Here is a 12701-nt window from a genome sequence, read left to right as displayed (position 1 = left end):
TGGCAATACCCTTTCAATGTTACGACATTTCATAAATAGCGTTTCAGCTACAGCCTTCAGCAGCCATAGTTGCATCACAAAGAAAAATAACCTGGAATTTTTTAAAATAACGATATGGGTTTGGATTTAGTCTGGAACTTTGATACTGACTTGATATATGATTTCTAAATGCCGTAATGTGGACCCTCATCTGAAACATGGGATAGGATCCCAACATCCCTTAAACTTTAATAAATGGAATAAGATACAAACCCCAGAATGAACTATCACAGAGTCTCTGCCTACATTTCTGGAAATGTGTACAATTTAGACATTCTACTACCTTAACAATAATTGGTCATTTGCTGGTTTGAGGCAACACCAGCGAAAGTTGTTTTGCATGTTAGAGTCATTTGGTGCTGGAAAAAAAAGAGGCAGTCAGAGCTTAGCTTAACTTGAGAATAATCTCACCATTTCCAGGTGTGAGGAAAACGAGCCACTTCACCATGACAGATGTCAAAACAACATGAGCTAACACCTCTGAAAAGCCTATCAAATAACAGACAGTCAGTGGCCTTTGTATAGTGAATTTCACTGTAAAATGGTCATAGGGTGCTGGGTCGACTGTACCAACAGATAAGGATGCAAACCAAATGTGTCATCTTATGGTAAACCTTTAGATGACGAAAGAAGATGATAAAGGACAGCAGCCATCGGTCTCGACTGGCAGCACTCTGTGTTTTCAGTGATTTATGTCAAACACTTTTTTACAAGGTAAAACATTAATATAGAATCAGTAAAGCACAATCAACTATTGGGTACACATTGATTCATTAGTAACCATGAAAACTCCTTACCATCATGTAGCCTACTATATACGAAAAAAACTTGGATAACATTTAGACATTTGTACACTTCTCTGGTGTTAAAGGAAGCAATATTAATGACATGGTGATATAAATCATGTGGAGTGAATTCAAATCAACAAACATCAGGAGGCAGAAGCCAGCAATTTACAAAAGTAAACTGACCCACAGCTTCTCCTTCCTATGAGCTCCAACTTGGCCTTCTGCTTCCACACACAAATTAGCTTGACTTTCACAGAAGCCATGGATATACCGGAAAAAACCTTGGGAAAACACTCTCAGTTAACATTAGGGCTGTATAATTATATTGATTCTATGATATTTATAGATTTTTTTTCCCCCTCAGAAGGTAACTGAGGGGGGAAAAGATAAAATTAATAAAATCATTTTGTCCCTCTAAAACATCCGCAAGTATCGATATGTTAAACTATAGGGGTCTATATGCTTATACTATCTTTTTAAATTGTCTGGTTTGTGACAGCGTAGCAGCAAGACCCCGCCTCCCCCAGTCTCACTTGAGCTTAAAGTGCACATTATAAACCTCACACCAGTTTTTAAATTGTGTTAATAGGCCAAGTAAAACCGGAGTTATGCTAAAATAAGTGAACCATATTTTTCCGAATGTCAGAGGAAAAAAGCAGAAACCCGCAGCCAGAGTCTGGGCGCAGTGAGGATTGCCATGATGACGATGGCGTATTGATCATTCTTATTAGCAACTGACAAAGAGTATCAGAGACCAAGAGTACGATGAGATCCTGGCAGTCTGAGAGGCAGCTACTAAGAGACCCAAGCAGAAGAATGGTAACACCGCTCAGCTGCAAAGAGTCTATCACTACGGGGTGAGGCAGAGCCGTTCCCCCAGCAGCTAGTAGTAAACAGCTTACAGCCATGGCTAACTCCGGGAGCCTAGATAGAAAAGCCTTTTCCCTTTAGACCAAAAGACTTTTTTTACTCCACTGGCCACACACAGATTTTCTGGCATCTTGTTTTGACCTATGATGTTTTGTCAAAAATTGTATACAAACAAAGAATTGCCTTTTTTTCATGGTAATGTTATAAATTGTGTTGCTTGCAATATTTTTACATCAGTTTAAGAAATGTTCGGTATATATTGTCATTACAAATCATAAAGAACTTTTGTTATGAATATTCGAGCGTTTCACAGCAAAAAAGTTAACATTTTTCCAAATTGGATTTTGTTTAACTCAAGGTTAAACAAAACTTTGAGTTAAACAAAATCACAGTATGTTTAAAAGAAAGACATAAATGCAATCATATGCATATTGAGAGTCTACAGAGGCTGATAATCTCCTCATTCAGCTCCTGGATCATTGTTGAAACTTTTATGGTAAATCCACATGAATTAAATGACAGAAACTAATTCTCTCACTGCATCTTTGATTCATTTTGGCCAGCTTTAAACTTTTAGTTTCTGTACAATCAGAGTCGGTATTATGTAGTTGGTGCTTTTAATCAGTTTTCAGTTAATTAAATCCAAGTCTATGGAACACAAAATGAACTACCAAGCAGAACTAAAACTAAACTAAAATCATTTCGTCCCTCTAAAATCTTTCAGAAAATCACAAAAGTGCATCGAATCATAGCAAATTGTATTGTTTGCCAGATATTGTGATATATAGTATCGTGATCAGAATTTTTTTTCTAGAAAGTTTCTGAGAATAATCTCAAAATTTCTGGGGGGTTTTTTCTAGATTATTTAGCGAAAATGTACTCTTCATATTTTTGTTCTATGTAGATTAATATTTAATATGCCGTGGTGAAGGCCTCAGTTCTCTGGAATGCTGAGGAAGGGAGAAAGATGACCAAACTGAGCCAGAAGGAAAAGAGGAAAAAATCTGAAACTAACATGAAGAGAAACTAAGTAACAGTAATCTGAGGAACCTGATGAACCAAGCAGGAAAACAGAGGAATGAAGACCAGAGTTAAATGAATAAAGAGGAAAAGATCAAAACAGGAAAGACAGATGAAACTAAAGTTCAAACACCTAAAGATAAAGTTTATTTTACTTTCATGACTGATACCAACTGTTTAATGAACTTCTGTCTTTTCCATTGTATAAACTCTGACACTTACTGCAAATGAACGTCATCCTCTGATCCTGTGGAAATGATTGCTTTTATTTTTATTTACAGCTAATGTTCTGTCCAGCAGACATTGGCGTCTATTCTGGGGACTTTAGGTGGTCATCATTTTTCCAAGCTATTAGTTGTAATCAGGTGGAACAAACAGAAGAGGCCTGATGTCCTCAACACATCCACAAACACGTGAACGTACCGTACCCACAAATGAGGTGTAAGAAGCACAACTACAAGTTGCCCCTCTTTAATAATCATGACGCTTTTATCTCCAAACCTAATCTTATCTGATGAATGAAAATCAACATTGCTAATAATTTTCTTAGCATGTTCTCCCTGCGGAGGCTCTGGGTTCTCTGACTTGTGTTCCCTTGGAGATGGGCACTGGCCCCCAGCACCAGCCCTCTGGAACTGCCCCCCTTGGCACCGACCTCCCGGCACCGGCCCTCTGGCAGAGGCCCCATGGCACCGGCCCCTAAGACAAATAATATTCCTTTAGTTGTTCCCCCCAAACATTTTTTCATGTTTATTTAGTGTCAGCTTTTGATTGGTCAGGATAACAAATTTTGTTATCCTCCCCATAATTATACCAATAAATAATAATATAATTCTTTTGAAACCATTTTCCAGTAATATACTGATAATGACAGAAAGTAATCATTTAAAAAAATCTAAGTTTGCTCTCTCAAAGACAAGAAAAAAAAAATTTCACAGAAAGCATCACACTGGAACTGGAATTGGAATATATTTTAAATATCTAAAATAAACCACAATTAATTTAATAATAATTTATTGAATTATTCATTTATTAAATTATTTAATAAATTAATTTATTTTTTTTAATTAAAAAAATAAATTAATAAAAAAATGGAAATAAAAACCACACACAACTAAAACAATTGATGCAAACAAAATGCAGTTGAAAAAAATGATTGAGCTCCTTTTAATTTCTACATACATTGCAGTTTGTGCCAAAACCACAAGCTGTTACTAAACCTCCCACACTGCTCCTTTAAACTAATGATCCTCTGTCTTTTTGTGTTTGTCAGTTCATGACAAAGAGTCCGAACAAGCGTCTGGGCTGCGTGACAGCGCAAGGCTGTGAAGATGCCATCAAGCTCCATCCGTTCTTCAGAGAAATTGACTGGATGCTGCTGGACCAAAGGAAGATCAGGCCGCCGTTTAAACCTCGTATTGTGAGTTCAGTCTGGGAGATCATGTGTTAACGCTTTCCAAAGAAAGTTCTTGTTTGTTTTCTAACTTGGTTTAAAACCGCTGACACGGCTGCAGGAGCCCCACAAGTGCAAAGGCTGAAATCTGACCAAGCAGCACCTTATCTGATGTTCTGCTTCTTACAGAAAACCAAAAGGGACGTCAATAACTTTGACCAGGACTTTACACGTGAAGAACCTGTCCTGACGCCCGTGGATGACAGCCTCATCAAACAGATCAACCAAGATGAGTTCAAAGGATTCTCGTACTTTGGAGATGAAACATCTTAGATTGCCGACATGTTGGATCCCAACTACCCTAGGAATTGTGAATTGTGTCTTCATTATGGATCCTGTGCTTTTGTTTGTTCATTCATACATATGAACTATAACTGTACGCTTCAGCAGCATGAGGCAGGTGCGTGCATGCACCTCCAGAGAGACGCTCATTCCTTCACACAATGTGATGTGTCTTGTATCTGCCTGTAAGGAATGTTTGTTGTTTTTTCTCTTGAACATGTCTGAATGGCAAAGATTGAATGAATACTTGTATTTAAAGCAAAAAAAGTGCTTTATTCCCTGAAAAATGAAACGAGGAGCCAGAGAAGTTGATGTCTTACATTTAGGCAAAGCAAGAAAGGAAATGTTAGGAAGAGGCACCAAGTCCTCAACATTTGCATTGCTAAGCTTTAATTTTAGTCCAGCTGTTTTATTTGAAGCAAAGAAAAGAGAGAAAGCAGAAAATGATGATGGCATATTAGGGCCATCATACATATATATATATATATTTAAAAAATGTAACTATCCACCAATAAACTTAGAAATTATGAGATTAATCTCAGAAATTTTCTAGAAAAAACTTGGAAATTTCTATGTTTGAACATTTTCTTGGTGTCAAAAGTCTGACATTTTTGACTTTTCAACTCAGAAATTTCCAAATATTTTCTAGAAAATTTCTGATGTTTTTGGAGAAAATTTCATTGTGTTTTTGTTCCAGTGCTCTTAGTTTAGTCCTAAATGGTACATTAGTTTCTTGCTAACTGAGACTGACGCAGCGTGACACTGGGAGCGTCTGTTGCTGAGTGAAGCTCTTTCAGATGATGATGTTGGTTAGGGAGTCTCTGCCTGTGCTACCAAACACAATTTTAGTGAGATCTGCCTTCATGTTTAGGCTTTTAGTACTATAAAGGTGATTGCGTGCGTTGGCATGGAAAGCTAACCTCCTTCATGACCTTTTTGGTTTAAAACTAGGTTAAAAAAAAAGTTTCTCAACTTTTATTTTTCTGTAAATAATAATAATGATTAGAATTGTCTGACTCCTCCATCCTCAGACTGTCTTCACCAACACGTTTACCTGAATCCAGTTATGATGCACTGAAGAGTTACCACTTGGACTTTTTCAAGTCTTTTCAGGTTACAATCATAAACTTTGACATTTTTAATGAAATGTTATTTTCTCTTTTTTCATGTAATGGAACCACATAGTCGTGCATAACCCTAAAGTGGAAGGGAAATAAAATATGGATTTCCAATATTTTGATAAATAATCAGTTCAGCCCCATTAGTTGTCCCGAGAGCTTTAAAGGAAACCTGGAGTCATCCTGTGGAAGACATCAAAACATGCCTTACTTTCTTAATTAAATTTTGGTCTGAACTTTGATGTAATGGAATGTGATAATCATGTCTTTAAAGGGATCTGAATGCAAGTAGATCCCACTCATTTCCAAGTTTTAGGCACTATTCTATGTTAGTTTCTTACAAAACAAAATCTACTTAAATTCAATCAAGTTTGTGGTTTTCAGCTAAGAAAATATGGAAAAAGTTTGACTGAAGCAGACATCTAGTTATATTACAAATAGAAACAATCTGGTCTGTGTGTCATCACAAATAAACCTTGAGGCATACCATAAGGTATACCATTTATACATTCCTACATGTCTCTTAGCACCATTTGAAACTGTCAGGGTTTCCTTTGAAATTATAAAATCACAGCATTTCCACACCATTGATTCTGCAGTGTTTACACATTGAAGGTGGTTTATAATAATTATCACATTCCATTATATAAAAATCTGGCTTTATTCATTGAAAAAATATTCCTGAATTGTCACATGGACATGCTTGTACCAAAGTCCCCTTGCTTGTGAAGGTGATGGTGAGGTGAAGAGTCCAATAACATTTTAAAATACAGTGAACCCTGTACATATATTACAGGGTTATATGTAATATATGTACATTACAAATACATATTTATTACATATGACATTACACATATTCACGGAAAATTCGCCTATACATCAATTTTTTTTCACAAAAATCTAAAATAATCAAAAGACAATGCAGCATGGGTGGGAAGCTGAAATACCCATGCCCCCTGCTACGTGACATGCTATTGGCTATCATTAGCAAAACAGCCAATCAGGGAGCAGCATACATGATCATTGACTCTGATTGGCTGTACCGTGGCAGAGATGTAAAATACTGAGGAACCAACTTTATGAAATGTCTCTGGATTCTTCACCTCACCATGGCTTTGTCCTCTCAGTGCCTCTTGGCAGGAGGCATGTTTGAGCAAGAAGTTTCTGGATCTTTTATCAAGGTGATAACAACCTACAGGGCAGGTTGTTAAGCTAGAAAACCAAAAAAGATTTGCTAAGCATGTTGGTCATCCAGGCATCAGGTCAGCAGCTTGATGGTCACTATTTGTTTCTGTAACACCTTTTGTTTGAGCAGCAGCTGTGATTGGTTGAAGTGTTGGACGTATTGGACATATCATTCCTCAGCAGTCCACACTTAGAGTGCAGGCATGTTCATGTGACTGAAGAACGTGTGAAACTGAATGTATTTGCTCTGCAGCGTGTGTTTACATTATGCAGAGAGCTGTTGTCATGTTCTTTTTAGTTTTATTTAAAGTCTGTCTATAGAGTTTGTGTGATAAATTTTGGTGACACTCCCATCTTCAGAGACTCATCACTCCCACCTCTGATGTTCAGAGGCTTTGCTTTATGTTGCAGGTCAGAAAAGGTCTGAGAAAACTCCATGTGCAATACTGCATGAGAAACTTGTTTCCTTTAGGTAAATGTACTCTGTCACTGTCACTCCCAGGCCTTCCTTTCTTGCCTGACACAGATTTACTTTCAGTTCTCAGTTGAGCAAATGAGTAAGGAAGACTCCACATATTTCAATATCTTTGTAGTATATCAGTTGGAATCATTTGGAATTACATGTCCAAGTATATATTTTTTGCATCGTGTTTTTATAACATGTATATAATATACAGTACAGACCAAACGTTTGGTCTGTACTGTATCAAAACTGTCATGAGCTGCGGTTAGAGTGGTGGAGGCAGACGCTGAGACCCAGGTAGGAGTGAGATGAAATGATGATAATAAGTCCAGAAATCCAAAAACACAAAGTTCCCGCCAGCACAAAGGAGCGGATGCAGAAGCTTGCAAATAGTGACAACATGTACTAGACAAACACGACGAGGAACACAGAACACAGGTGGGGTTAAATACACAGAGGGTAATCAAGAAGACAAGAAACACCTGGGAACAATCAAGGGGAGACAGGACAACACAGAGACTCAAAATAACCACCGAACAGACACAGATCCTGACATTACCCCCCCTTAAGGGCAGCTACCAGGTGCCCAAAAACCAGTCTGAATAAAACCAGTCTGAATAAAAAAAAACAACAAGGGTGGGTGCAGGAACGGGGGACCAAAACAACAAAAAACAACCCAACGGAGTGGGCAGAGGCACAGGAAGGCCAACAGTCCAAAAAACAACCCATCCCTAATGGGCGAAGGCACAGGAGGCGGGCTGTCGTGGGAGGTCCGGAGAGCGCAGGAGGCAGGACCCAAGGGGAAGGTCCAGCGGACGTCCTCGGCGCAGGAGGCGGGCCACAGTAGGCTGGTCCGGTGGACAACGTCGGCGCAGGGGCCAGGCCACAGGAGGTGGGTCTGGCGGGCGGATCACTGGAGGCAGGGACGTGGGAGGGCTCCCTGGGGATACTAGGAAGACTAGAAAAAAAAACACTAACTGGGGCAGATAACCCACAAACTGGGGCAGGAAACGCCCACAGCCTTGCTGCCTGTCGGCCAGGCGGGCTGCCTGGAACCCCATCACCATGGGGATGGTCTCCAGTGCGGACTCTGGAGCGGCTGCTGGAGGCACAGAGACCACAGCTGTTGCGAGGGGCGGAGAAGCAGGTGCTGGAACTGGAGGTGGTGCTGGTTCCTTAGTCGCTGGGGCTGGTTGCTGTTGGTTGCTGTTTTTTCCAGCAGTTCCTACCCTCTACTGGAACTGGATCTTTGGACGATTGGAACCTCCACTACTGCTAGAATTTAAGCATAAAAATATTGGAGTTCACTCATATTTAACATTGTGTAACTGATACCATGGATCTAAAATGATCCAAAAGGGAGTGCTGCTCCTAGCAACACCTCTAGTGCATAACATCCAAACTCTTCCCTAGAAGTTTTAGATAGACGTTTGCTTAGACTGAAATTCTAGGTTTGAGCAGAGAGGTAGGAAGGTTTGGGGGGAACCATGTGGGCCGGCTTAGCTTCACTCTGCGTGTTGAACTCCTTCTCCAATGACAAGTCTCACTCTGTGTGGTTAATATCTGCTTCCGTTCTGGCCCAGTTGGGCGAGTCTCTATTGGCAGAGTGTTCCTCACTATGTGGCCAAAGACCTGCTGATGATATTTTATTTTGTGCTTATACACATGGGAGGCCAGATTTTCTGACATCTTTTGGTTCATTTGGTCGTTGCCCTGAGCAGTTGACAGTGAATAGGCTCTTCCAACACAACTGATAAAAAGTTTTGGATCTGAAGGTTTGACCATGAAACTGTGAATATTATATGGTCTTGTCATAGTTTGAAGACGGTGGTTGAGATATTGTTGACTGAAATCCATGGGCCAATCAACAAATTCAGTCTGCTTCCAATCAAATCGCTTGACTCTGCCTTGTACTACTAATAAGGTGGTTTTGAAAAAACAGAATCTTCAAATGGAGATGAATCTAGTCGGGCTGACTGGGGAAGAACTGGTTAAAGTCTTGGTTGTGGAAAAGGAGCTTTATTCATAAAAAGACCAGAATAAATGAGAATCATTGGTCTGTGGAAAGCACTGCCTTTACTGTGCCTACTTTATGTCATTGCTTTCTTTAAAACTACAAACTTAGTTGTATTTTGTTGGTGATTTTATGTAGTCCAGTATGCCAGTAGAAATGTTGCAGGTTGAATCGGATCAACGGTTGGAGGAACCAACAAGAAGTTGCTTTATGGGTGGGGTTTCTTAGCTATTTTGCACACCGACAAACTGAAATTTAGGCCCCTTCCTCTTTGGCAGTGGCTCATGATTAAACTGGAGGAAGAGCGTCTGTACATGCCACTGTTCAGATTTTCCTACAACTTCTCAACTAGATTTAGCTCTGGACTTTGACTGGGGCTTTCAAAACCTGCTTTAATTTGAATTAACCCAGTGGAGTTCTGGCTGTATGATTTGGGTCATTCTTCTGCTGGAAGGTAAACCTTCCTCTTTAGGATGATACCATGATACTGCCACCACCATGTCTCACACTGGTGATGGTGTGTTAAGTTGAATGTGGAGTGTTAGTCAGTTTTACTCTAAATCAATTAGATGCACCACTCTATTAAGCAATCTCATAAAATACCAATAAATGACTTTGAATGTAATGTTGTAGATGAACTGCAATAAGTGTGGAAAAATTATAATCACTTTTGCAAACCACAGTAAAACATATCACTTATAAAAATCTTATGAAGTCACTGTGAAAACATATTGAGATGATGTAGTGTAGTAGCAAATTTGGTACTAGATCCATAGCTGACCAATCAAAAAACAGCAACCTTTTAAAGTGACTGGGGTTAAAACAGGCCATTATAGAGAAAATAGTAATAGCAGCACAACAATATACAATGTACAAAATATAATGTATTTTTAAATGACGCTTGTGAAAAATAATAGAATTATTTGAAGAAGCAGGATGCGGACTCTTACTGAGTACTTTTAGTGTTCCAGCAATTGGCTTGTTTGATGGAAACTCTAAAAATCTGTATTTACGTCAACATGTGAACATAATATTACAGTTTGGGAGACTTGGCATGCTGTAATGCTGTAACTAAGTACTAGCAACATACATGTAGCAGTAAACATGTATCTCACTGTAGCAGTAGAACATGGAGCAAATGTTTGATTCCTAATTTAAACACCGAACTCAACAGAAAGCCAAGCAGACAGAACAGTTAGTCACGTTTCTTCTGTCCATCATTTTCAGCTTCCTCCTCTTTTTATGTCTCCGTCTGCAGCTTTGTTTAATTGAAAATTGTTAAATGTCAAGTTGTATGTCCCACTACGCCCCCCAAAAAAGAACACTGTGTCCCAGAAGTCTTCCATAGCTGTTTGCCGTTTCCAACAAAAACATCCTTGAGCTTAACGTTCACTGATTTCACAGATTTTTTTTATATCAGTAACAAAACAAGCAGTGAAAACCGAACTAAGTGCTAAAATCAGTCTTCTATACAGATCGTTTCTGTTTGCATACATTTAGTTGTTTTTTTTGTTGTTTTTTTTTCATGGTTCCCGTATTTGTGAAGATTTGTCAGTACATTCTGTAATCAAACCTGTGGTGTTATTTTCTTGTATTCATGCCTGTCATGTGAGTTTATGCCTATTTTTTATTTTTAGTTTATTATTTGGTTGTACTTTGTTTGTGAAAGATGTACTGTATTTTCAAAGGATATGAAGGTGTATTTTAATTTTTGAAAGCAATTAAATATCATGATGTCTGAATGAAACTTCTCTGTTCTTTATTGATTGTATTGATACTTACATTAGGCTCTTACTGAAAAACAGTTATAGACAGGTATTATCTTGCAGCTTCAAATATCTTGTTAATCAAAACAACCGTCAGAAGTAATTATCTCGTTCTTCGTTTCTGAAAAATGTAGTTGGACCGGCTTGTACTGACAGCTTAATAGCAGGGGCTGAGGCAGAATGCTGCTCTGGCCTGACTACTTCAGCTTAGCTCTGACCTAAACAAAATAAACAATTTTTGTATCAACTAATTTTGGCTCATTGGTAATGTTCATGTTCACTAACTCCCATTTAGCCTCTAACCTGATTAATTGTGCACTTTGGAATTACAGAAATAAATTTGCTTAATGGAAACACATTAATTAAAAAAAAAAAAAAAACTCGGATACCTTCCAATAAAAGGTTTTGGAGCTAGGATGAAGCTACATAATTTGATATGTATTTTCAGACATATCAAAATTAGGCTGTTTTGCAAAACTGCAATAGAAACTTTCTTTGCATCACACAAGTCACGTGATGTAACAGGCTGACTGGCAGAAACCATGAAGAAGACGACAGGACGTAGTTGGAGGATGATGGCGTGGTGTGCTTTTTAATATCACAATAACAACATTAGCAAATGTTTTTTTTCATTTGCACACAAAAAAAACCTTGCACACATTTGTAATAGAAATGCTGCTAATATAAAGTGCGTATGTAGCGCTGGTTAAGAACTAAGTTTACATTTAGTTCATAAAGTCTAAAAAAGGTCTACAAATCAGGCTAAGAAATCTTTAAACTGGAAGAAAGTTTATCACATTCTGAATTGTTTTTAGACGTGATATCACAACAACTTTGATGTTTTTATGTGGAGTTAAGAAATTGGGGGAATTCTGGTAAATATGCAGAGAACATTCAGTTTATTTTCCCAGAAGAAGAAAGTCATTTGCTGAAAATGAAACATAATTTCCAACCACAACTGCTAAACCCTCATAAGGCGGCACCAAGTCTGTGAGGGAGTGCGGAGCATGTTAGATGAAGAACAGATAGATCAACTGGTAAACCTTTGGGTTAGTAATCGAGAAGCTCTGAGTTTTACTCTTTTTTTAAAATATTGATTCTTGGTCTATATTTATCCTTATAAAACACTAAAGAATTGCATTTTTGATGTCAAACAACAATGCAAATATTTACCAAAATACTTACCAATTTAATAGTTCAGACACTTAGCTGTATTTTATATTTAAAAAATTGACTTGTTTTTTTTTTTTTTTTGTCCTGAAAGACTTTCTTTAAAATTAACATTCTTCTGAACATCTTCCACATTATTATTTACATCAGAATCCATGTGTAGGAGGTGCATTAGGAATATTCTTCCAATCTGAAACATGTACTGACAGCAAGACAAGTAAGCCAGCAATATGAAAGCTTTCTTTTCTTCCTTCCTTCCTTTCCTTCTCTCTGAAAGGGGTGCCTTTTGCTCTTGTCAGGTTTAAAGCCTACTCTTTCATTCTTTCTTCCATTTTCCTTTTTTCCTTCTTTCTCCCTTCTTTCCTTCTTGCTCCCCTTTCTTCCTCTCTTTCACAGGCAAATCCACAAGAATGTTATGTATGTTGATTCTCTACAATAATTTAGAAATTATTTTTCCACAAGAAGGCAACTTTTCTTGTTTCATTAAAATAGTTCATGTTTAGCTGATAAAAATAAAAACCACTTTTCATTTT

The 12701-nt window shown here is 38.0% G+C and overlaps 1 protein-coding gene across 1 annotated transcript in view; it reads left to right on the top strand.

The window, feature by feature from the left end:
• Nucleotides 1-10979, top strand: part of LOC122842574 (protein kinase C epsilon type-like) — a 98319-nt gene extending 87340 nt beyond the window's left edge. Inside the window, exons 14-15 of the mRNA XM_044136567.1 lie at nt 3991-4137; nt 4300-10979. Of these exons, the coding sequence (XP_043992502.1) occupies nt 3991-4137; nt 4300-4443 (291 nt within the window). The 3' untranslated portion in view covers nt 4444-10979. The remainder of the gene's footprint in view (nt 1-3990; nt 4138-4299) is intronic.
• The last annotated feature ends 1722 nt before the right edge of the window (nt 10980-12701 follow it).

This window comes from Gambusia affinis, linkage group LG13, assembly GCF_019740435.1.
Source record: "Gambusia affinis linkage group LG13, SWU_Gaff_1.0, whole genome shotgun sequence".
Taxonomy (NCBI): Eukaryota; Metazoa; Chordata; class Actinopteri; order Cyprinodontiformes; family Poeciliidae; genus Gambusia; species Gambusia affinis.
This window is presented reverse-complemented; position numbering and strand designations above follow the sequence as displayed.